At 45.5% G+C, this 26565-nt stretch overlaps 1 protein-coding gene across 3 annotated transcripts; it reads left to right on the top strand.

The window, feature by feature from the left end:
• Positions 1–554: 554 nt before the first annotated feature.
• LOC118236428 (SH2B adapter protein 2-like) lies at positions 555–26371 on the top strand. 3 transcript variants are annotated; one of them, XM_035434807.1, is made up of 9 exons: positions 555–768; positions 11154–12026; positions 14616–14717; positions 15621–15712; positions 16772–16914; positions 17327–17473; positions 17928–18133; positions 19217–19388; positions 22076–26371. In XM_035434807.1, the coding sequence occupies exons 2-9, from the start codon at positions 11190–11192 to the stop codon at positions 22402–22404; spliced, it is 2028 nt and encodes a 675-aa protein (XP_035290698.1). In that variant the 5' UTR covers positions 555–768; positions 11154–11189; the 3' UTR covers positions 22405–26371. The 3 variants fall into 3 exon arrangements, with proteins under 3 accessions (XP_035290698.1, XP_035290699.1, XP_035290697.1); XM_035434808.1 differs by lacking the exon at positions 555–768 and adding an exon at positions 818–864; XM_035434806.1 differs by lacking the exon at positions 555–768 and adding an exon at positions 6111–6317 and having other exon boundaries at positions 16814–16914.
• Positions 26372–26565: the final 194 nt, after the last annotated feature.

The following is a 26565-nucleotide window of genomic DNA, read 5'->3' as shown; positions in this document are numbered from 1 at the left end:
GGAGGAAATAATTGTTGGTATGTTTATAATTTTAAAAGTAATTAAATAGGTATTTGTTTTTAAATATATATATATATATATACGTATATATATACATACGTATATATATATATATATATATATATACACACACATATATATATATATATATATATATATATATATATTCACGTGTATTCACATATTCAAAAAAATCAACCGTTCACATGTTCTCGTTGTGCCATTTTCAGAGAATGGTTGTATGTAAGTTTTTGTGAATCAGAAATTAAGTTGCTTTAGATAAAAGAAACATGACGCCTCTTTGTATGTTTTCAAAACAGTGTAGGGATGCTACAATGGTGCATCATATTATCGATGCCTTAAATCGCTTTGAATTAATGAATTATGGCCTGAGGTCGCGTTGCATGTTGCTGTTTTTAAAAAAATTAGGGACCGTAGTTAAATATAGTGCAAGGAAGCCTTGCATTGGAAATCGAAATCAACGCCAATACGGCACGTCTCCTTTAAAACAGGCGGCAACGTCTGCTAGATAGATCACAACCATCAGAGCCGCCCACCAAATGTGTGTGTGCGCGCGTGTGCGTGTGTCTCTGTGTAGTTTACTGTTTACAGTACACAGGAAGGAGATATGGAGAGATCATGTAGCAAATGCGCATCCAGGAATTTTCCACCCACAATATTTTCAATAAGACATAAACTGATATGATATCCGAAAATTTCCGAAATAACGACATCAGTATTGACGTCATGCAATGAGTCGAGAATAAGGTAAGCGCTATTGCGTTTTATTTTTAATGCACTTTTCGCTTCTCTCAAAACGTCTGTGACTTAACATGTAAGCGAACCTTGGAGCACAAACCACAGGTATATTTGCATGGCTCTCAGAACTATGTTTTACTAAGTAGCTTCTTTCACTACCGTATATATTGACAAACGGTTTTTAGTTTGCTCGTGCCTTTTCAGGTGAATCTATGTTGTTGTGTCCTGCGGCCACCATTCGCTCACCAATGGTGTCTGGTGCTGAAACGCGTACATTTTAAAGCAAGCTGATTGGATTGGTACTATATCCTCTGCAAACATTGTGTGAATGGATTTGTCACGACTGCGTGCTTTTTGGAATTGAAAGCCATTGAAAGGGGCTTACGTTTAATCCAGTTAGCGGGCGATGAACCCCCCTTCACCTCCCGGGTCCTAGAGAGTTCAAAGGAGTACAGTAGCGGTCAGATATTTGTGATAACGCTTAGGCAAATTGAACCTAAATGTACGCTCTCATATGTTTCTTTCATGTGGTAGTCTGGCGCGCGGGTTAAATGCGACCTTGAAGTGAAGTTTCAGTGTTAAATTGAATTTTGATGGTAGTTTTGTGCTTTGAATGAAAACGCAAAAAAGACCATGTGTAATCAACATATCTTATCTCATATGAGTCAGCCCAAACGGTTAAAACAACACACACCATTGTTGGCAAATAGGTGTTTTTTTATTGTGTGGTTTGGGAGTCGGTACGCATTAACGACTAATTCCTGTTGAATAATGCAGCCTATAGAACTATACCCTATCGCCAATAGAAGCCTGTGCTTTAGTAAAACATTTGACATGTAACATAAACACGTGTGGCGTTACGTAGTTACCGCATATCAAATCATACTGTAGTCTTTTAAAAGGGATTATATGTAATACGTTTCAGAGGTTTCGAAACTGCAGGAAGTCTCATATTAGCCATTTTGAAATATTATGGGAGCAAATAAAAGAGGCGGCTAGTGAGTGGCATGAATGAGTTTCAGTGCATGAATGAACAGAGCATGTACTATTACGTTTTCCCCCCATTGCATCCTGAAACCACACGGTAAAAACTCGTGTTCCGGCTATACAAATCGTGCACAGGCCACGAGAATCCAAAGTAACTTAGCCTACGGCGCGATCATTGAGTCTGACAAAAGCAAAACACTTCAAAAACGTACGGTCCACGTGGTTTCTCACCATTCAAAAACTGCTTGCGCTATCACACGCAGAACTCAGCATTTACAGTCAGATGATGTTGCCCTGCGTGCCATCATGTTTACAGGGTAGCTCAGGATTGACAAGTCCTTGCATTACTCCTGAAAGCATTGGGGAAATGTATAATATATTAACACATGCTCCATTGAACTCAAAAGTACTGTAGACACAATTCCTTGACACAGACAATTTTGTAGTACATTGCAGTTGCTGCTTCAATGGCCACGGACGTGTGCTGCGTGAATTAATTGGGCTATAGGCTTACTACAACACCAAATAACTGAAATAAACATAAGTGTAAACACTGATGTGGTAGGATGAAATCATGCGCTAATCATAACATGGAAACAGGAAGCGAATATCGTTGAGGTGTGACAGTTCCTCGAATGACACTCATTTGTGTTTTCTGTAGGTTCAACAAGACCGCCTAGTTCAGAGTACAGCACAAATACAGAATACATCCGTGCTCTCCAAATCAGAGTTGATAAGTGCTTGGTTATGTCTTAAAATCAACTTAGCACTCAAATTTCTTTTTTCTTGTTTTGATTTCTGTCTTCGTCTTGCGCAACTGTAGTTGTGTCTATAGGTGAACGTAGCTATGGAATTTATTGCACAATATGTCATTTGTCCAGATAACCTGATGCTCATATCTCTATCATTGGAATTTACAAGGGCTTGTTTGATGCGGTACAACTTCATTGTAAAACCGCAACATCCGCAAGTTACAACAAGTCCTGAATATAGACTGATCTAACTGTAAACTGTCATTGGGGAGTTTGCGTTTGAAAGTCTTTGTTTAACCTGTTTGGAGGAACAGTGGCATCAATCCATTTAAGTTTTCTGGAGACAGGAAGATTACTGTCTAGTGCGCATGTCTGTGTTTGTGCTTGAGTACAGTTGTGTGTTGTCATCTCGTGACACTGTCACTTGTTTCCCACCTCCTTGTTTTTGTATTTTAATTTATTTATTTTAACTTTCTTTTTTGTAAAGAACTTTGCAGCATTTTAAAAGCACATAACATATAAAGTTTTATTATGATGATGATGATGATTAGTATTATTATTATTAGTATTAGTATTATTGTTATAATAAATGATCTTGTGTGTGGGTGGTATGTGTGCATGCTAGAGTTTACTCAGACCTGTACTAATGTCTATGTGTGGGCTGAATTTTAGCTGTGGTCCTACTGTAGGCCATTCCATTTTCTCCTACGCTAAACAATGAAGGCTATTCATAAACTTCGCTGAAGAATATTTTGCAATGACCGGCACTATCTCGTTTAAATATTTCCTTATTCATAAAATTTGGATTACAGGGGGCTATTGATATTGCCAGGAACGACAGAAATGCTATTGTTAAATGCTCGGCTCTGCTTTTCTCATTTGCATAGGATTCATCGAACAGGCTGAAGTCAGGATCGTGAAAAAGGCCAAACATTTCACCAACGCAAACGGGCGGCGACAATATATTTTCCGTGTTGCGGTTTTTGTTTGCAGTGATGTATATTTATTGATGAACCCAGAAATGGTCTGTTCAGGGCCTACTGTACATCTCCATGTCCTACTCGTGAGAGAGTAATTAATAATCGCTATGCATATTTTAAGAATGCACATACGTTGTTTAAATACATGTAGATATTACATTAACTTATGTCTGACATCTCAAACGTGTTGCCATAGCGAATAACCCTTTATATGTCCTGTATCAATGTAGTATGGCAGTGCGGTGCAAACACAATTAGCTCGCTGTTTAATCTTGGGGACTGAAAGTGGACGTACGCGGAAGGCCGCTAAGGTTGTCAGTGGGGATTAAGGGATCACCTTTCTCCCCGTGAATCACGGTGTTTTTTGTGCTGTGCTAACGCGGAACACCGCCATGCTTTCGGAAAACAGGTGCCATTTCACGAACGTGTGCATATGTGCGGCGCGTGACTCATTCGAAATATGAAATATTCAGTAGTAGCTCACAAGCGATGAAATAATCAAACCCTGATATCCACCCCCCCCCCCCCCCCCAAGCACGTTATGAGATTAATTCAGTCAAATTTCTATGTAAATAGTGACTCAAGCTTTCAGGCGGGATAATTAATTATATGAATAATTTATGCAGGGTTCTCAAGCTCTCAAGTATATATATGAGAACAAATAAAATTGAGAATTTTTCTTAATTACCTCACAATGCCCTCATAGTGTAAATGGCACTACACTCCCTACACCAATGCAACTGGAAGTACCCAAAGGTAACCCTAATAAAATCAGATGCAATAAAGTAAAAAAATTCATCAGCTGCTTATGCAACTGCCAGTTTAAACTGTCGTGTTTGCACAACAATCTAAAACGGAAAAAAACGTGTATGGGCTGGATAAGCCACCCCTGTTTGTGTCCTCTCAGTATCCACAAAGTCACGATTTTGCATCGTGTATTTGGGAGGTGAACACATCGGCAGGTAGTTGCATGTCCCCTCTGTACGAGCTCCAAAGAGCTGTCCAGCATCAACATGTAGCCTGGTACATTCATTTTGTCGCCTAAATTTGCATGTGGGGGTTAAATAAAATCTATTGAATTGAATTGAATTGCATTGAGGCTTTGCGATTGACTGTTGCCACCTCTTACATCAAGGTGTCTTTCTGTCTGAAGTGCTTCATTGTGATTTTAAACATTATTATTTTTTTGTTTGTTACATGAACAGAGCAGGCACTTTTTAAGACTGCTACTAGACTGCGACACTTGAGAAAGGTTTCTGAATGATTTTTACTTCGAGTTGCTTTGGGTTTGATTTGTTCGACTGTCGTTTAGTCATTTCTGACATTTTTTACAACAACAATTTGGTGAAATCACATTCACTTCGTAGCACATCTGTCTGTTGTGCGCTGTATTCTTTTTAGGACATTTTATTTTACATTTTACGTCGAGCGTCCGTGCTCGCGTTCCGTCCAGGCTTTTGAAGGGAACGGAGAGATAAAGCTGGGGCATGTAAACCAGATCAGCATTTTCTCCTCTCCCTTCCTCTCTATAAATCACAGTGGCTCTGCTGGGGCAGGTTTTCCTGTACGAGGGAACTGCACTGTAACATGGTAACAGGCACTGGAACATCTGGGGAAGAACAGGGCCTTAAAATAACCTGGGCTGCTGTCGTCGGCACGGGGCTGCAGTAACCCCGTTAGTATCTTACTCTTTTCTTTCTGAGATTCTGGTGAAACGTTGTGAACTTCTGGAGGAGTTAATGCCGAAAGCAGTATTATGGAAAAAAAAGATGCTTCAGAAGTTTATTTAGTGAACATTTCAAGTTTATTTAGTGAAATGTTAAGCTATATTGAACCTTTTGAAGAGCAAGTTTTTTTTGTAATGTTATTTCAAAGTTCTAATTCGGTGTTCTAGAACTTCATTGCTTTCAGTTACCCGTAGTGATTGTGACATCAGCATAAGAATGTTCAGTTAAGAACATTCCAATCACATATTTACACCTCATAGAGTTAAGGAAATAAAGATAATATAGTTATGTCATTTCTGATAACTATTGCATTGTGACGGTGGGGAAAAAAGTCACGTTTTTGGTAGATTATTGTCAGATATGAGTAACAAACCCAATATGTGAATCAATCAGGTGCCCTTACTCAGATGGCAGCATAGCACTTCAGTATGTGTGCTTTACACAAGTGCCATGTCCCCAGTGTTTAACACAAGTGCCATGTCCCCAGTGTTTAACACAAGTGGCATGTCCCCACTGTTTAACACCAGTGCCATGTCCCCACTGTTTTACACAAGTGACATGTCCCCACTGTTTTACACAAGTGCCATGTCCCCACTGTTTTTCACAAGTGGCATGTCCCCACTGTTTTACACCAGTGCCATGTCCCCACTGTTTTACACAAGTGCCATGTCCCCACTGTTTTACACAAGTGCCATGTCCCCACTGTTTTACACAAGTGGCATGTCCCCACTGTTTTACACAAGTGACATGTCCCCACTGTTTTACACAAGTGCCATGTCCCCACTGTTTTACACAAGTGCCATGTCCCCACTGTTTAACACCAGTGCCATGTCCCCTCTGGTTAACACCAGTGCCATGTCCCCTCTGGTTAACACCAGTGCCATGTCCCCACTGAGCACAATGGTCCGGGGGAACGGTGGTGTGACAGGCGCTTGATTGAGTGCGAGCGGGCAGTGAGCCGTGTCGCCTTGAACGCCGCTCGCTGCGCAGTCTTCCAGCGGCAGTCTCGGTCCTCGACACCTTGAGAAATGCACGCGTCCTCGTTCACCGACGTCCGCGCCGCAGCGCGAAGCGCTTCCGCGACGCGTCCGGCGTTTCCTGGAAGCTGGCCGGTAAGGGATTTTGAGTTACTTCATACCGATCGCCAGATTCAAAAGTTTGGCCCGTCTGAAAATGTTAGGTTGGAAATGGAGATCTGTGAGGGTTGAGCTGTTTTGAAAATGTATTTAAGTAATAAAGAATGCCCTGAGGTGGCTGAAACCTTCGTACGAGAAAGCAGTAAGTTGACTAGAGCCGTGGGAAATACAAATTAAACGTATAAAAATGCAGAGGAGCCGTGTATGCAAACAAACACATTTATTGGAGGTAGTTTACCCTCACTCCCTCAAGCTAGAAAAAAAAAACTATGTGAAACTACAGTGAAAATAAACTAAATGGTTGCAGTTCCTTTAATGTTCTTGAATAGTGACTTTAGAACTGTTACGATTATATACTGGGTTGGTGTGAAAATGGAAACTAACACACAAGGAATCTATGTGCAGTTTTTGAATGGATTACGCCTGTGTTGTCTCTTACTCCTGAGTTGGTGTGCGCTACGTTTGAAAACGGGGGACTTTGTAAGCTGAGAAATGTATTTCTGAGTCCTCACGTTTGGCAATTTGCTGTGAGCGTACAGCTCTGCACAGAAACCTGTCTGTGCGTCTGAAATACTGTGCATTCAGAGTGCTTATGGAGACCTCTGTGAGTGAATAGATTTGAATGGAAGCACAATACCTGTGAGAGAGCGATAACCGCTGATGTATTTTGCCACTTCTGTGCGGGCGGCACCACCTACACACGCAGTGACTGTCTGGCGGCTGATCTTTCCGCCACGTCGGTCTGTGCTGGTGAGTCACGTCTGTGACCCGGCTGAGCTCGCTCTCCGCAACACGACCGCAGTCCTCTCCTTCGTCTTTTAGCGTCCTCTAGTTTTCATCCTCACATCCATCAATCAACCCCTTTCCCCGCCCCCCGCCTCTCCACCTCACTCCTCACCTCTCAACCAAATAAAGCTGATTCTGTCCTGTATTTCTGTACTGTATTGCTGAGTATATGACCTCCCCCCCCCCCCTTCCCAAAACAAACAAATAATTTACCTCCAAGTCATCAGAATGTCTCAAAGAACCGTTTGGTTCTGTGAAAGTCACACTCGGCACCCAGTCTTTCTGTTACGAGAGTATGGCTAAGACTACACAGGCGATCGTTTTAAGGAGCTTATCCTTTAAATTTCTGATTGAGGTAATAAGGCAGGGCTTCATTACCAATTTTTTTTAAAGCCCTAAACATTAACCTTAAGCATAGCAGCACAAATATGTGCTTTAAAGATTTGACATTTCTCAGTTTGCTATAACAAAGTCTGACGACATGACATACTAGATTACTATAACATACTGGAATCAACATATTTAACAGATGTTACGATACAAGCAAAGTTGCAGACATTTGAATGTTAGATGAAAACTTCCTCTGTATTATAATTAAAAAAAACTGAAAACATAACTGGTTGCCTCATTTTCCATGTTAAAAGGTTTAATAGCTGCGGATATTGGACAAGATCCCCCATTCAACTGAACCCACCTCTTCAAACTGACCTTAGGGTCCGCCAACACAAAGATGTTGCCTGGAGCTATGTCTTTACTCACAGCTACTTTTCACGATTAGTGTAACACCTCTTTTACTATGAACCTTTATGAATACTTACGCATTAATATGGCACTTATGCAAGATAATGTTTCCAAACGTTTTTTGAAACGGTGTTTTTTCCAGTTGTTACTGTCAATTTTCGTGTCAATATTAGAGTAAATCTAACTTAATTATAAACACAATGCTGTAAGTGACCATAAATAAGTCATAGTAAATAAATGCTTGTAAATGTAAAATCTCCGGTACAAAGGCACTCTGATTTACCGTCGCTGTTTTATGGGGGCGGGAAATATATATGACATGAGGGAAACAAGATTATGCTTCCAGGCTTCTTTTTTTAGAAGCATTTTGGCTATAATTCATCTTTTGTAGTCATTTGAGCATTGAAGGGCTGTTCTGTGGTTTGCCCCAGCGGGGAGACTGAGTTGCATAGCAGTATTCTACTGTGATTTATTTTAAAAACCTATAGAATTAAGAAAGTTGCTGTTGAAAGCGTGAAAGCTTTTTATATTTTAGCAAGCATAAAAGCAACTGCTGTTTGATCTGTGTCTCTGCAGTTGTGTCACCGTCTGATTTTTTTTTTTGCATTTGCATTTGAATTTGATCCGGCCCCTGGCGCGGGTTTTGCATTACGGGGCGGATGTGGATGTGGATGTGGAGGTGGATGTGCGTGTGGATGTGGATGCGGATGTGGATGTGCGTGTGGATGTGGATGTGGATGTGCGTGTGGATGTGCGTGTCCAAACAGGAGCTGTGCCTGAATCACAGGAGATGAATCACGTACGCTTTAGCACTAAGCCCGTCTGACATGTTGCCCGATCCCGATGTTTTCCAAAATGACAACAAAGCCGCTTGCGAGGAAAATTCCCGGAACCCAGAGGGGAGGTTGGTGTGGGGGATTATTTCCACTAGGCCTTCGACTACTCCTACTCTTCATTTTTTTTTTCCTTTCAGTTTTTTTTTTTCATTTAAATCCTTTATATTTCTTGACGGGAGCGACCGTTAAATTCCAATCAGCCCAGAAATGTGCTCCTGTAGGGCCGTAAAAGCCAGCGAGCCAAACGTTTTCTCTTCACATTAAGTCATCACATAACGGGCGGCTGTCCAAAGTGATTGTCTCTTCTCGTCTGGGAAAACTGATTGATGACCCACTGTAATAATTATGGCAAGCTCTAAAGCTATGCTAATACTCCCCAAAGTTTACCACACGGACCAGGTTAACCCCAATATAGCTCAGGCTTTACCCCAGATATGGCTACGTCCTAGTTGCCTGGAAAACTTCCACTTTTCCTCAAAATGTAGCTGGGTTTTCACCTGAATACCTAGATGAAGTTTTAACCGACTTTTCACCAGCATTTCACCAAAAACATTATTCACCGGGAATGCTGGAATTCTGACCTGGCTTGGGAATTTCGGGATGACGGGGGTAGGCCTGCATTCCTTGCTGTTTCTCCTTGCACCGCTCGCTGATCATTTCCCAAAACCAAAATCTTTTCATACATCTGAAGACTCTAGACATCTAAAGTATAACTCGGATGGACATTTTCTTTTTAAGACTCAGGCTGTCTCTTAAAATGTACTCCATGTAGGCATTCCCTGCTACCCCAAAACCCCAAATTATATTTGAAGTGATTAACAATGCACTGATATACTTTGGGATGTAATAAAAATAACTAAACTTTGTCCTTAAATGCCAGTTTGAGTGAAATGAGAATCACAATGCGGTGATTTTTGTGTTGGAATTAATCTTTAAAATATTGCTGTGGTTCTCATCGATCTGCCTGACCAATCAGCACATAGTGCCTTCAACACTGCACAACTGTCATTCTCCAACATAACCTGTCTCTCAGTGAAAATTACATCCGGGAGATAAATTTAGGTAGATATACCATTTGTCTCGTCAAGCTAAATTAGTGTTAGACTTGAGGGCTGTTTCCTCCGGTGTATCCCAGCATTCCCTGTCACATCCGGCGCTTGCTGCTCGTCAGCGCGTGTGTTTGAGGCTCCAGGCGCCGCCCGTCACTTTAAATCACAGAAAGTCAGGCTCCGCTGGGTTAGTGTACCTGCCCTACGCTGGAGTAACTGACACACTGGAGTAACTGAGGCGCTAGAGTAACTAACGTGCTGGTGTAACTCTGGTGTAACTGACAGGCTGGAGTAACTGACACACTGGAGTAACCGAGGCGCTAGAGTAACTAACGTGCTGGGGTAACTCTGGTGTAACTGACAGGCTGGAGTAACTGACACACTGGAGTAACTGAGGCACTGGAGTGACTAACGTGCTGGTGTAACGCTGGTGTAACTGACAGGCTGGAGTAACTGACACGCTGGAGTAACTGAGGCACTGGAGTGACTAACGTGCTGGTGTAACGCTGGTGTAACTGACAGGCTGGAGTAACTGACACGCTGGAGTAACTGAGGCACTGCAGTAACCGAGGCACTGGAGAAACGGACTTGCTGGAGTAACTGATGCAGTGGAGTAACTGACGTGCTGGAGTAACTGATGCAGTGGAGTAACTGACGTGCTGGAGTAACTGACGTGCTGTTGTAAAGCTGGTGTAACTGACATGCTGGTGTAACTGACCCACTAGTGCGATGCAGGGAAGACGGCGTTCTTCTTTAGTATTCACACTGCAGAGCCATAATGGCCCCGCTGTCTTCGGGTCGCACCACAGACCACAAAGAGCGCTTCTCTCTGACACAATGTGGCTTGGCACGGGCTGGGCCTCCACATGCGGCGGGAAGCCTGGGGGAGACTGCGGAAACTGGCACAGCCGGGGACCGGGAGCCTGTATCTGCGCTCAAAGTTAAACACTCCTTCAGACTGCCAGGCCAGCGCTCCTGTAAATACAAAAAGGAGGCTGGTGTTCTCCCTGCTGTCCAAAAACCGGTTTAAACTGATTGAAAATGAGCAAAAAATTGCCACTGTTTTGGCTGTCGCCTCCCTCAGGGTGAATAGACTAATCTCCCATGCAGTGCTATGGCCTGTATGCAGTACCTGAAAATACTGTTCTGATTTTATTGTTTGATATCACTGAAATTGTGTGCAACTTACATTAGAAATTGAGAAGCCGCAAAGAAAGGGTAATGCCATTGGCCCGGGTTTATCCAGTGGGATTGAGGCTAGGTGGGGGATGTTGGGTTGGTGTGACTGGATTGGGGAGGGGATTGGAGGTGGGGGTGATGTACTGTTTTATGGTTAGAGTACTCAGAAGTGAACCCCGGTTTGGAGATGAGTAACGCGACTCGCCGCTTGCTCTCCGCAGCCCCCCCTCCCCCCCCAGCGGTGGAATGGAGCAGCCATGAATGGGGAGGCCCGCCCCAGCAGCCCCGACCCGTCGTCCGGCCCGCTGCCCGACTGGAAGGAGTTCTGCGAGGTGCACGCCCGCGCCTCCGCCTCCGACTTCGCCGACAAGTTCCGCCGCTTCCTGAGCGAGAACCCCAGCTACGACTCGCCGGGCGCCGACGCCTCCTTCTCCCGCCACTTCGCCCGCCACTTCCTGGAGTGCTTCTCGGCGGCGCTCAGCCAGGACCACGCCCCCAGCATCGTGCCTTTCGCCGGCCTCCAGAGCTGCCCGCTCCCCTACGGCCACGACCTCTACCTCCGGCGGCGGGGCGGCGGCGGCGGCGGCGGCACGGCGGGGGCGTCCAGCGAGTCCCTGGACAGCGCCGACAGCGGGCCGGGGAGCGGCAGCCCCAGGGCGGGGCCGGCGGCGGGCCGCAGGGCGGGGCCCCTGGGCCACTCGCGCAGCTCGGAGGACGTGTCGGCGAGCCGGCTCAACCCCAAGGCGCGCTTCAAGAAGGGCTTCTCGCTGCGCAACATGAGCCTGTGCGTGGTGGACGGCGTGCGCGAGATCTGGCACCGCCGCGCCTCGCCCGAGCCCGACGCCGGCCGCCGGCCCGACGGGGAGCTGGCCGACAAGCGTCCGCGCCGCCCGCGCCTCTCCCGGGGCACCCTGGGACGGCGGGCCGAGCCGCCGGAGGTCCAGAGGGAGGGCGCCCTGCGCTACATGGTGGCGGATGACACCACCTGCATGGGCGGCTCCCAGTGGCAGAAGTGCCGCCTGCTGCTGAGGAAGGTGGGGGGGCCGCGGCCCGAGGGGGAGCGCTTCCTGCTGGAGTTCTACGTGCCCCCCAAGGTGGGTCCCAAAAAAAACGGGGTCCCCTCTACAGGGGGAGCCTCATCCTGGGATGTGCGACTGATGGGGTCACGTGTCTTAATCTCGCGTGTAAAAGCTTGGTTGTGTTTTTGTCTTTTTTCTGACCTTACAAAGATCCACTTGGACTGAAATGTTGTGGCAATAAAAGGTGTTTTAGGAGCACTGATAGATGCTTCTTTCTCAGACCCACATATCAGGCATCTACAGTCATTTCATTCACAATTATTGTCCAGCTCAGCCAATAGGGGGCAGCGATACATCCTAAACATCAGTGGTATCCAACCCTGGTCCTGGGGTGCCACATGTTATGCTTTTGTTTTCACCTTAAATACAACAACCACTTAGACCAAAGAAACCAGGTGAGGTGAGTCGACTGTGCAATCGACTTCTTTCACTGATCGATTGAGTGCTGAGTCACAGCATAAACCAGCAGACCCTGCCGCGCTCCAGGACCTGGGTTGGCCACCCCTGCCACAAATGGTGAAACGTGGTTCTCCAAATTTAGGAACGCGAGGGCTGCAGTAAATTAGACGCGTAGATCTGAAACGGCCTGATTGGTCGGGTGCACTGAGGGGCCCGCGCCAGGCGGGTCTCTGCAGACTGCGGGGCGGAGCTCGGCGCGGTGGGGCACCCGTGGGGCGGGCGGGTGCAACGGGATCGCGGGCGGCCATGGAGGAGGTTTCGGATGTTCTGCGGTCGTGCTTTTCCCAGAGTCCGGAGTCTGGAATCTCTCGGGAAAGGGGGGGGGGGGGGGGGGGTTAAGGGCTCCAGCCAGCAGCGCCTCGTGGTCCAGGGGACACCTGAGCTCTCCAGCATTTCGGACGGACGTTGGCGCGATCCGTGTCCCCGTTGACCCGTCCTGCGTGTGGTCGTTTAACGGAGGACGCTTTCCTCTCTGATGACTCTCCCAAACGCTGCTTGCTGAGCTTCCAGCGCTGTTTTTTAGTTCTATTTTTAATATCATTTTTATAGCATGAAATTTGGGAAAACTATTTAAGTGTGGAAATCAAATTAGCAATGGATATAATGTGAGTGGGACGCAGTACAGGATGAGGTTTATTGAGTTTGTCATGCCCTCCAAACTGCCAATCACATTACCCGTCCTAAATCTGTTTACGGATGGGCTGCTCTTGGTAATAATAATAATAATAATAAACTTTATTTTTATAGCACTTTTCGTACATGAAATGCAGCCCAAAGTGCTTCACATTGTAGCAGATTGAAATTAAAAACATAGATAAATTAAGATAGTAATAAATGCATAGATAGAGGCATTTAAGGTACATGAAATAATAAGAATACATAAAAAAATTGAAATAAAAGATCTATTGAGATGGTAAATGTGCATAGATAAAAGAAATAATAATTTAAAAAGTGCATAAATAAAAATCTTAAAAGCCTTGGTGGGGCTTTAGCCACCTCCTCTTTTCCTAAAAAGTGGCCTGTTCCCCTTTCGAAGGTATGGCGGCCCTCAGAGGCCTGTGCAAGCAGAATCTCTCTCGCGTGTCTTACCGGATTACAACAGCTGCTCCCTCTTCACAGCCAGCAGCAATTAATAGTACCTGTTTTTTTCTTCCTTCATTACACACGCTTAAGAGATTAATATAGTAGCGCCACTATAGACATAGAGAAAAACTTTCTCAGGGGAAGTTTTTCAAAGAGCACCTGGGGCTCTACTGTGAAAGTTGGGTTGTGGTGTGAATGTATTTCTAAATCACCTTATTATAGATATCTCAGCAATGCAAATGTCATACATATCATTTAACGTTTTATGATACATCGTTCAGCATTTTGCTTGATATATATTGCTTAGTATTTTTTATGCTACATCGTTTAACATTTAGCATGATACATTATTTATTATTGAATAACATATAAATAATATATAAGTGCAATTAGCCACAAGGAAGCGTGTTCAGTTGGCTGCACAGTTCCTGGCACAGGGTTGTAAATGCTTTATGGGTCTGTGCCAAAACACCTAAGGTTGTTTTCTAGTAGAAAAATCCAACACATGCACATTCCATGTTCCACTTCATTCAAGTGATTCAAAGAAACAGGGACATTCATTTTCCCATCCGGGAAACCCGTCCCTCATGGATGTGGCGATGAATAATTCACTGTGAGACAAATCTAAAAACTCACAAGGACGCAAAGAGAGCTGACAGCACCCTCAGTTGTATTCCATGTTTCCCAAATGCTGTTATAGCTACAATTTGCAGTTAAATACTGTCCCATGGACTGATTATTAGGCTGCTGGTTAAGTCAAAGCAGAACTGGATGTGGACGATTGCTATTATTTCCAAGATCATAATTTGAATATGAAAGTAATCGTAGGGAAAAGAAAGTGTGATTCAATATGCAGAATGACTCAAACTCTCCAGGACTGATCTTTTCTCAGGACAAAGAATGGCCTTAGTTAAGCATTCCCCCTCTAATATTAGGCATAATGACAATGTATTAAGTTCCTGCTGATAAAAGAAAGCACTTAACTCCCAGAATCCACTGGGCTGTTATTACGCCTGTTGCATTATCCAATCACAGCCATGTCTCTCATTCATCCCTCCCCAGTCCTCCAAACCCAAAGTGAGCATTCCTCTGTCTGCAGTCGTGGAGGTGAGAACCACAATGCCTCTGGAGATGCCCGACAAGGACAACACCTTCGTGCTCAAGGTAGGCCACACCCCCTTATCATGTACGGGCATCGCAGACAGGAAGAGCTCAAGAATTCAGTCAAAAGCACTTAATCTCAGGCATCTGCCTGTGTCTGTTATGAGCTCATAGAGAAGAAGGCCGAAGGAGGAGCTAGGTGGTCGTAGAGAACGTGCAGGCAGCTAGCGTACACGTATCCTACAAGGATGGATGGCGGTGTGTACTGCAGTATGTTTTTTCTTTCAATCTGCACTGAAACAGATGTAAACTGGTGTATTAAATGATGGTGGTGCTGGTGGTGGTGGTGGTGGTTTGTGTGTGTGTGTATATATATATATATATAGAGAGAGAGGGGATGTGAAATTGCAGCTGGTAAGAGAGATAGAGGCAGTGACAGAGAGAGAGAAAGAGAGAGAGTGAATGTGAAATTGCAGCTGGTAAGAGAGATAGAGGCAGAGAGAGAAAAAAAAGCACACAGCCTCGCTTGCCCTCAGTCAACGCCTCACACGGTGCGCTGGGTGTGTGTTATGCGTGTGCGCTCTAACGTGTGCGTGTGCGCTATTCCCCGCGTGACGTCCGTTACCGCCGTCCCCGCGACCTTTCGTTTCCCGCGGGATTCGATCGGCTGCTCCCGCGGAAGCACGGGGTGTTGTCCGGGCGTGTTCGTGGAACGGAATGCCCGAGCGCTGCGGTCTCAAGCGTGCTCCAGGTCTTAAACGAGAGGCGTGTTACAGTTTCGAGAAATCGGAAGGGGTGCAGACCTGATGGACAAAGTTCAGCTTCCCACCGGCCAAACTATAGAGTTATGGACACTGGACACTGTGTGCAATGGGGAGATCAGATTATCTCCATGCAGTACCAGGTGTGAGGTATAAACTGAGCCCATTGCCAAACTGCTCTTAAATGCCTTTTTTTCTGTTGCAGGTAGAAAACGGTGAAGAATATATCTTGGAGACCATTGACTCGCTGCAGAAACATTCTTGGGTAGCAGACATTCAGGATTGCATTGACCCTGGGTAAATACACTCATATATATGGCCGGGTGTAAGGAGATCTATAATTTAAAACTTTCCTCTCTTTTCTACAACCTATAATGCAGTTGGGATGGTGACTTTAAAGAATGACTTCAGAAGACTTGCTTAGTCATCCACGGAGACGACTCTGAGTCTTTCAGAAAATATTTCGTTTTACACAGATATGAGCAATTCCCAGAGAATCTGACTGAACTCAATCTTTTAATATGTATGAGTGGACTATGCATAAAAAGGGCTGTAATTCCTACACAGATCACCCGGTATGGATGGAAATACCCTCAAATTAAAGCTGACAGGCTGCACCTTAACCTCACATTCATTGTTTTATTTCAAACTTTCTGAAACATGTTGAGTCCATATGCACCAGATGAGTCCCCTATGCACTCTGTAAGAGTTGATTTTAACACCGGACTTTTTACTGTGTGTATACATACACACTTGCATGCATGCACAGGCATATGTTTGCGCATGTTTGTTTGTGTATGTTTGTGTTGAGTAAGTGATGTGTTAATGAAACAGTGTGCTCGTTTGTGGGCTGTGTACCCAGTCTGATGCACAGGGCCTGTTTGTAGGCTGTGTACCCAGTCTGACGCACTGTGCCTGTTTGTGGGCTGTGTACCCAGTCTGATGCACAGTGCCTGTCTGTGAGCTGTGTACCCAGTCTGATGCACAGGGCCTGTTTGTGGGCTGTGTACCCAGTCTGATGCACAGTGCCTGTCTGTGAGCTGTGTACCCAGTCTGATGCACTGTGCCTGTTTGTGGGCTGTATACCCAGTCTGATGCACAGGGCCTGTTTGTGGGCTGTGTACCCAGTCTGACGCACTGTGCCTGTTTGTAGGCTGTGTACCCAGTCTGATGCACAGGGGCTGTTTGTGGGCTGTGTACCCAGTCTGACGCACAGGGCCTGTTTGTGGGCTGTGTACACAGTCTGATGCACAGGGCCTGTTTGTAGGCTGCGTACCCAGTCTAATGCACAGGGCCTGTTTGTGGGCTGTGTACCCAGTCTGACGCACAGTGCCTGTTTGTGGGCTGTATACCCAGTCTGACGCACAGTGCCTGCCTGTCTGTGTGTCGGTGTGGCAGGGACAGCGGAGATGACATCGAGCTGAGCTCCTTCCCCCTCGGCCCGCAGCCCCGGGAGTTCCCCATGGTCTCCTCCTGCAGCTGTGAGCTCCTGTCTGAGGGTGAGCCATGTCCCCCCGACACGCCCCAGGTCACATTACCTTTTATTTAAAAGAAAAAAAAAAAGAAAAAAAAACCCTCAGTGCTCTTCAGGAAGTGAAGCCTTAATTAATCTGCCGTGGCTGTGATGGAGATGCAATAAGAAAAAAAAAAGTAATGGCGCCGACGCGTTTTCGCCTGTGAGAGTCTTTGTCAAGGCGTGATACGTGTGATATCACATGTCTGTAGTGTTATTCCTCATCACAGTGACTCATCGTTTCAGTGCAGTGTTATCAGGGCCAGAGCGGAACCGTGCTCTCTGGGTAACGCTTGCTCTGTGCTGTCAGAAGCCAGGGCTAAACCTGAGCATGACAGAGCCTGTGGGGTGAGACTGTGAGTAATGGCGGCCGTTTGGGTACTTCCCCCCCTGCGCAGGTTTCCATAGAGTCCCTGCTAGTGTTACGGGAGCCGGGCTCTACAGCGCCACCTTTGGCCGCTGCCGGGAGTCCGCCCCCACCGAGCACCCGTCGCACGTCCTTTTAGAGCGCTTCCTGTCGCTGGACACCCCTGGACCTGGAGCAGGTAACAACTGCAGGGCTTAGCTTGGAGTGACGAGGTATGGGCACAGATGCTTTAGATTCACCAGATGCTCAACTCTTGTTAGCACAGCTCTGTCCCCTTAATGCGGAATCCAAAACACTCCAATTTGATCTATCAGCTTGGGACCAGGTACAATAATGCACGCAACGAATGTTCTGTACGGTAATACAGCACCGTTCACTCCCGTCACCACTGGGAACATCGTATAGATAACAAACAGAGAGAGCCGAGGGAGTGTAGGGACCTCAATATCTGGTGCGTCTAAAGAATCTGTGGTATGGGACTTTGCCTATGGATTATTACATTCTAATAACCTTATAATAAGATGAATAGAATGGCATATAACAATATGAATATGTAGTGTTATAATATTATGACTGGCTGTTACAGGTCGTGTTTGAGGTGTCTAACCGGTCCCAAATGCGCTCTCCCTCAGGTGGCCATGGCGACGGCCCAGAGGAGACGGGCGCGGACGGCGGCCTGAGCGGGTACCCGTGGTTCCACGGCACGCTGTCGCGGGTGCGGGCGGCCCAGCTGGTGCTGGCGGGCGGGGCGCGCAGCCACGGCCTCTTCGTGATTCGGCAGAGCGAGACGCGCCCGGGGGAGTACGTCCTCACCTTCAACTTCCAGGGCAAGGCCAAGGTGAGCCGCTACACTTACAGCTTAGTGCAGTTTCTTTATTAAAAAAATCAGTGGGTGACTGTTTATTTTTTCAATATTTTTACCATTACGTGATGTCAACGGATATATAAAGATATGTAAAGTTTATGTGAAAGTCTGTTTTATACTTGACTCATTGAATGACATTGTTGTAATATAGTTCAATGTCTGTTTAAAGAAACTATGTCAAATAAATACATTGTTCATTTTGCCTCATCGTCATTGATTAGTACAGAGGGAAAAACAACCAATTTGACACAACTGTCCCAATACTTTTGCATTTAACTGTAGGTCTTGTAGGTATTGTTTTCAGTGTTTTTGCAACTTTTTCCTGATGGTTATTCATGTCGGAGTCTCACTGTTACCCTAATTGCCCCCCGATGGTGTAGTCTGTTTTTTTGGGTTCAGTTAAGGTGAGACTGTGTGGAAATGAACATTACAGCACTAGGCTAGCTGGCACAGGCCCCGTCCCATATGCAGAATGAGAGTGCAATGCAACGACTGCGTCCTGGGTGGCCCTCAACCAGGAAGTGAAGAATTCCTCCCTGCTCCTGTCAGTCTCAGTGTTTCCGCGGTGATTCTGAGCATGTCCGCTGAGTGCCCTGGGATGAACCCCGCCCCCTTCTTAGATGCTGTGCCCCCATGTAAGTTCTATGATTGCAGCACGCAGTGAGCAGAGGCCTTGATGGCTTTTAGTGAAGCAGGTGTTACTGGGAGGGGGGGGGGATGTTCACGCCTCTCCGCTGGTGGAATTTTCCCACAGTGCTTTGCGGGCCTCGCAGTGCACAATACTGTATCAGGTTCATGAGAGAGCCGTCTTGAATTTGGTGCTCTTTTGTTGCTGTTACACACAGTCTGACCTTAACTAAGCCCAGTACACTTACTACACCACCGGGGCCACTTCCTACATGCACAATCATCAGCAAAAAAAGGTGCAGAAACAGAGAAAGCAATTAAGACCTACTGTACATCTGGACTAGTGTGATAATAACCCTGGTGACCTTCCCCTCAGCCAGCTGGTGTGTAACCTAGGCTCCTCCCCCTCCCCCTCTGCTCCGCCCACAGCACCTTCGGCTGTCCGTCAATGACAACGGCCAGTGCCACGTGCACCACCTGTGGTTCCAGACGGTGTCCGACATGCTGCGCCACTTCCACACCCACCCCATCCCGCTGGAGTCCGGGGGGTCCACTGACATCACGCTGCACAGCTACGTCCAGGCCCCGCCCACTCCGCCAGGTACTCGGCCTCCCCCCGCCCCCACCCTCAGCCCACTGTAACGCCATATGTACAGTCCTGTCTGTTCCCACAGCCGCACATATACACACACACACACACATATACGCACACACACACACGCACAACCAACACTATGAACGCTGTTAATCAGGTCTGCCAGTGTGAGCCGGGATTGTGAATTACAGCTGGTAATTTGAGTGGCAGTGTGATGGTTAGGGAACTGGATTTATAACTCAGAAGGGTTTCAGGTTCAATCCCTACCTGTGGTATTGTTGCAGTGCCCTTCAGCAAAGAACCAATCCTGCTGTACAAGTAGATTAAATGTAAAAAATGTTACACTTCACAAGTTGCTCTGGATCAGGGTGTTTGCTAAACAAATAAGTAAAAATATGTAAAATTCATGTTAACAAAGAAAATATGTCATGTATACTGTTAATATGTATGAAGGGCACCAGCCAAAGGCCCAGACAGGAAGATCCATCCTAACTGTGTTTTAATAGACAAATTTACATTCAGTGGAAGTGCCTCTATAATATCTCACTGTCTACAAATGAATTTAGCTGGCTGAAAAATGACTTCAATCAATGGCCAAGATTCAATTCTGCCATATTGTGATTTGGCTTCAGTTCAGAATAACACATTTAAGCAACTGACACATTTCGAGTTGCCAGCTGCTGAAAGTACCAGAAATGTTCTATAAATAAAGACAAAATATAACACTTGATTAGATCTGTTATCCAAAGTTGAGGACAAACCATCTTGAAATGAAATATGAACTGAGATTCGGTTTATTTAGAAGCGTAACTGTGAAACCAGAAACATGAGAATTCTCATTCTGACGCTGCTAATGTCCCAAAGCTCAGCTGCTGCATGTCACTGTACATTCTGATGCCGAAATCTGCAGATAATTATGATGTAACAGCAGACCTGACCTATGATGCGTGATGGACAGACCGCTCATAATGCGATTGCGTAACGAAGATCCTGTCATGTTCTGTCTGTCTTTTGACTGTGTTTTATCCCCGGAGGTGTTAAGGAGATTTGAAAGTGCAGTGCGGAGGTTGTATGTGAGTTGGTGAAATGAGGATCACGCTTTAAAGGCGGATTTGAGAGTGGGGGGGGGGGGGGGGGTAGGGGGTGTTTCCATAGTGGGGAGTAAATACAGAAATGCAATAATCCCGCTTGTGCAACTGGACCCCCGCCCAGGAACCCTTGCCCACGCTCGGCCACTAGAAGGGGATGAATGGTTCCCATTGCCCGGAGAACAGAGCGCCGATTCTGTTGAGAGGATGCACAAGTGCGGGGGGGTTGCTGGGGGGCGGGGCTACAGGGTTGGTTGCTGGGGGGGGGGCGGGTCCAGAATCCGGAATCACAGCACCCCTCTGTTCTCCCGCCCCAAGACCCCTCTGGCCCTCCACTCTTTGCTCTGAGCGAATAAGCTGTTTACACTGTTGCGCAAAAGACAGAAAAACACAAGGGGGGGCAGGGGGGGTAAAGCCAGTGCGCCCACCCAGGGGGGCGGGATTCCTTGCCTGGCGATTTTTGGGCTCTTCACCACAAATGATGACATCATAAACCTGCAACTTTGAAGGGCTGTGCAGTAATGTTTGAGGAAGAAGCTTCTTAAAAATCCTGAGTCTCCAAAGGAGGTTTTCCATATGGCAAGTGGGAGACTATCACCCACACTACATATTATAGTGAGTTATTTTGAGAATATGAGCGATAATTTCATACATAAAAATGGGATGATGCGTGAAACCGTGAATCGCGATGATTTTATGTTCTAACCTTGATGCTGTAATCTAACTAATTCTACAGTGCAGCTGCGACATGGAGTGCATATATTGTGTCACAAATTGGAGATTGGCCCCTGCGCTATCTTGTGTGTTCCCAGTATCCATTGTACAAGAGGCCGATCAAGAAGTGATATGATTGGCCTCCAATCTCGCCCATTGAAATCAGCGGCGTCCCGACGTCCATTTATATACTGTCAATAAGCGCGCCTCGTGTGTGTTTTCGGCTGTGAGCTGTAAATGGCCGACGCCCCGGCAGACAGCAGGGCCTTCCAAACCCAGGTTCAGAAAGTAAACGTCCTCCCCAGTAATTTGTTCCAGTCGTCTGGATTTGCTAATTAGCCCAGTTCTTCAGCTGGGAGTTTGAACTAATTAGTGAAATCAGCTGGCTGGTAGAAGCACCTGGCAGGTCTTTTACTTTCTGACCCCTGGACTTTCCACCTCTTAGAAGTAGCACTATTCATTTTGTTTTCCTGCTGCCTGATTGGTTCTACCAAGTTTTAGCCTGTGTCCTGTGATGGACTGGCAACCTGTACAGGGCACATTCCTGCCTTTTGCCCAAAGCATGCTGGGATAGGCCCTGCACCCCCCACGACCCTGACCAGGAATATGCGGGTTAGATAATGGATGGATGGATGGGTAGCCTGTGTTATGGTATATTAAAGGTGAATGATTGAACCATAATTGGACCATAATAACAATCAATGATAATTTCACTCACACAGCTTTTAATTAAGTGGCAGGACTCTCATAAGTGGTACCCACCATATACACAAGCTTCTCTCCAGTTCTTGTTTCTGCTAAAGTTATCTCTTTTCCCGAGCATGAACTGTTTCCTGTGGATGCATTTCTGACTACCTGCTGGCCCCTCTGCCCTCCATCTTCCCCCTGCAGAGCCAGGTGTGCCTCAGCTCCCTGCCCCCTCCAGAGACGCTGGTTGCCGGGGCGACCCTCCCCAATCCGTGCACTATTTCCCCGGGGGCCTTACGCCGGCCCCGCCGCCTTCCGACGGCCCCGCCTCCTCCGGCTCCTCCCCCTCCCCCGCCGCCCCGCCGACCCTCGGCCGGAGCGAGCCGGCGTTGGCGGGCGGAGGGGGGCTGCGGAGCCGGAGCAACAGCTCGGAGCGCCTGCTGGGGCCCCCTAGTGGCGCCCCGGAGGATTACCACGAGAACGAGGGCGCCCGGAGGACCAGGGCAGTGGAGAACCAGTATTCCTTCTACTGAAGCCAGGCTGGACCCAGCAGCCCCCGGTCCGAGATACAGGAAGCACACAGAAGTATGACTGTCCAGGGTTATAGATCGCAAGGGGAGTATTTCGGAAGGATCTAACAAAAAATGTCTCATTCGTTTCAAGGTTGTATTTTAATACAGATTGAACTTGTCTTAATCCTCTTCGTGGTTTTTTGCTGAAGGTGGTCATTGAAAATAAATGATTAACACTGTGGACTGTCCACAACATTATTGGAATTCTATAATGGTTTGTCCAAAAGCTTAAACTTAAAAAGCTCTTAAAACGCTTAGGGAGGATTTTAAAAACACATTTAAACAGGTAATATATACACATAATAGTTAAAGAAGCTGACGGGATTAGGTTTGAGTAACTTTGAATCAGACAAATTTTATCAGGAGAACATAATAGATATTTGGGTCTCTATGACAACGAGGTACAAGTGAAACTATGTCCATTAACTTATTTTCCTGCCAGTTTGAAAATAGAATACTCTGGCTAACTGACTCTTCTTCTGGAGAGTCTAAGCAGAGCACTTTGAATTTACAAACAGAAAGCAGATTATGAACAACCGTAGTGTGCACCAGTACTCGTGTAGTGTGATTTATGACTGCACCCTTTGTCTCCTATGGACGCCGCCTTTGATGGTGTGGGATTCAGTCTCTGGGGAGTTTGAGGGCGGAAAAGGGGGAAATGGTCTGGTGAATTCCCACATTAATTCACCCGGCCGCTTCCTTCTTTAGCTTTTCCAAAACATTTTTGGGGCGGAGGGAGAGGGGAACTTGTCGTCCATACTGAGCGAACGGTTAAATGACTTCGTAATGTTTTTTTTTTTATTTTCAAAAATGAATTCTCTGGTGCATTTACATGTATGTGAGAAGCTGCTGACTAAATGAGTCTGGACGTTGGTCTGACCCTACGAGTCTTTCCACTGATGGATGAGCGAAGCAGAATGGAAATACAGCAGCTTCAACCTTGCTGTATTTTCTTCCAGTTCTCTTATTTTAAATCACAACCGTAACTGAATTTTATTGAACAGTTGAGTCTGCTTTGGCTTGTTGCTAACGTAACAAAACATTTGTACGGTAAAAAAGTGGTCAGCCAACGTGAGATACCAGAAGGTATCATGAACTAGACTAAGATAGAGGCTAAGATAAAGGTTAATGCTTAACTACAACAAATACAGGGTGAATTTCCTTGGTGCTCTTTTGGTCAATGTGTACAGTATGTTTTGTGGTGACATTTTAGAGTTTCAGAGTTTTATGTACTTTATAAGTTTGCACTCAGCATATGCCACCATTTTACTAATGAAGGCGGTATACCCAAACAGAACGCAAATGAGAAACCTTCAGTGTGGATCTTCAAGGAATGTAGTTGGATTAGTTTTAATCAACGCACCTGTTTTTAATTTAACCGCCAAAATGGGAACGCAGTCCAATTCAATTTTCTCTTCATCTTGCAATGTTCTCTTTGTCTACGTAGGTTTTGCACAGGTACACTTTAGCTTTAGATCAGAAAAAGGATTCCCAGCAGCTAAAGAAATGATTCTGCCCTTGACCTTTCTTTGTATCTAAAATGCTTCTGTTAAGACTTTATTTGATTGAAGCCACCATGGTAAATTGTGTAATGGTGAAGGTTTCGGTTGCATGTCATCAGAGGTGGAAAATCCAGGTTCAGAAAGTAAAAATTCTCCCCAGTATTTTGTTTCAGTCACCTAGATGTGCTAATTAGCACAAGTCTTCAGCCAGGAGATAGAACTAATTAGTGACATGAGCTGGCTGAGTTCATGGATGGAAGAAACACATGGCAGGACTTTCTGCCCGGTGACCCCTGACTTTCTGACCCCTGAACTTTCCACCGCTGCATGTTATCATTCTCCAGGGGGGACCCTGGAGGGATTAGGATGATATAAGAGAGCATACAGTACTGTAATACACCTCCTGAGGTTTGGGGAAACTGCATTTCTTCATTCAATCTTTATGAAATCTTTTAGTAAACTGCCCCTGAGCCAACTGTACTTTATAGAACATCTTAGAGGACTTCTACATTTATTTTTGCAATACTGTATGCATCACCTTTAAAAATGCCAACCAAATATGTGTGTATTGTTCGGATGAGCTTAGTAATATGTAAGTGACACCCCTATGAACCGAAATCCTCTTTCTTTGATGATTTAGTGATTGTACAATAATAGACTAAGCTGATATAGAAATATGTATGATAGCCCAGTTTAATGTTTACATACAATGGCATGTTCTTTTAAAGGACATCAATGCACAACTTGTGTCCTTATATGGAAACATTGTCATGATTGCTAGTTGGGCCTTATTGCAATCTTATTAATATGGAAAACATCAAGTCACCTGTGTTAGGCTGAGAACAAAGAGCATCTTGGGTAGTCAGAAATGTTGCTAAATCTTCCAAATGTGTTTATACTGTATGTAAAATGGCAAATTAAAGTCCTGTAGAAGGTAGAATCTGGTGAGGTTATTTTTTAGTTTTTTTTTTTTTTACATAGAGACATTGACTGTAGTTATTCGTGCCCTTGAGTCTATGCACCATGCAGTACTGCTTGGGACAGCAGCATGAACATTTGTGATATCTGTGGTTTAACTCACATCTCTGATAACAGTTAAATTTTTCCTGTAATGTGCTCTGTGGCCAATAATACTGCTAAAAAAGAAGTAGCGTTTCTTTAAGTCTAACATATACTTCAGTGATATTCCTCACCCAAAATGTTTTAAAAAGTGCAGATACCTGCCCAAGCACCAGCATCTTTAAAATGAAGTTGTTTTGAGACAAGCTGTCCTTCTGTTAAAATTGGTACGAAACCGTAGAAATGATTTAGGTGTGGGCCTCAGGACCAAGGTTTGGAAGCCCTCAATGGGACAAGGCCAAAAACTGTCCTGATAGCTGTTAACCACTCACATATTTGTCCTCATTCACAGATGCACTTAAATGTCAAGACGGACGACTAGCCCACATACTGGTCATTATGTTTCCATGGCTGGGCCCTCGCTCCCATTTGGTGTTCTCCTCAAGGTGTTTTATTATGTAACTGTTGTACAAAGAGTATTTACACTCACGGCGCCCAATGGGAAAGATCCCAGCTGACACAAAACGTTCTCACAATGTTGCTGCAATGTTGTGGCGATGTCGTAACATTTACATTTAGCTGGGATGTCTGTGAGTGACGCAGGCAAACAGGGTCTTTTTGATATTTCCCGCCCCACATCCTATTCCCTTTAATCTCTACCACAAAGTGGGTACCGCGTATGATCGAAGACCTCCCCTAGAAGGCTGACACAGGGTGCCTGCGGGTCAAGATTAGGATTGGCTTGTTTGCTGTTGACTCAGTGGTTGGTAAATGGGGGGGGGGCTGTACCTACCCGGGGTGCCACGGTTCTCCTTCCCAAACTCGGTTCACAAGCTCATGTTGGCGCCGAAGAGCAGTTTGGAGTCTTCTCAGTTGTCGTATGCACAGCTCACAGAGTGCACCACCAGTAAAATGGCCACCCTGGGGAACGGGTACAGGTTTAGTACAACGTACACGTGCCAATGTTTGTAAAACCTTGTATTTTTAGATTGTTTATTTCTTAACTATTGTATATGTCTCCTGACATGGACTTATTTATTGGGGGGGGGGAAGGGGGTTGTGTGTGTGTGTGTTTTATACACAAAGCGCTTGTAAACACAAGGGGCCCTTTACTGGAAATTTAAGCCTGTTCACACAAGAAGCTTTACCATGGAGGGAAACGTGTTTTCTTTTCAGACTTTCAAGTCATTTATCTCCTCTGTTCTTGTTTAAGCATTTGTTTTCTATGTCTTTTTTTAAATTGCTGAACTTATTTTGTTGTGTTGCTCACATTTTGATGAGTCTGTCCACTTTTGTACAAAGTGATGTTTACCCGATGTACTACTTTATATTTGTGTGAATAAAATCGGTGAACAACATGCTTTAAATCACATTTTGCTGTTTTTTTCTCTCCAACTGCAGTGTCAACAGGGTCACTGACATTGGATTTATGACTAGCATCAGGCAGCAATATTCAGGTGCATTCACTTATGTCCAAAATATATACGGCACCATTTTCTACAGACAAGTAAACCATTGCTGCCATTACATTTTATTGCTTAATCCTTACACTGCCCAACTC

The sequence above is a fragment of the Anguilla anguilla genome, chromosome 9 (genome assembly GCF_013347855.1).
Source record: "Anguilla anguilla isolate fAngAng1 chromosome 9, fAngAng1.pri, whole genome shotgun sequence".
Taxonomy (NCBI): Eukaryota; Metazoa; Chordata; class Actinopteri; order Anguilliformes; family Anguillidae; genus Anguilla; species Anguilla anguilla.
This window is presented reverse-complemented; position numbering and strand designations above follow the sequence as displayed.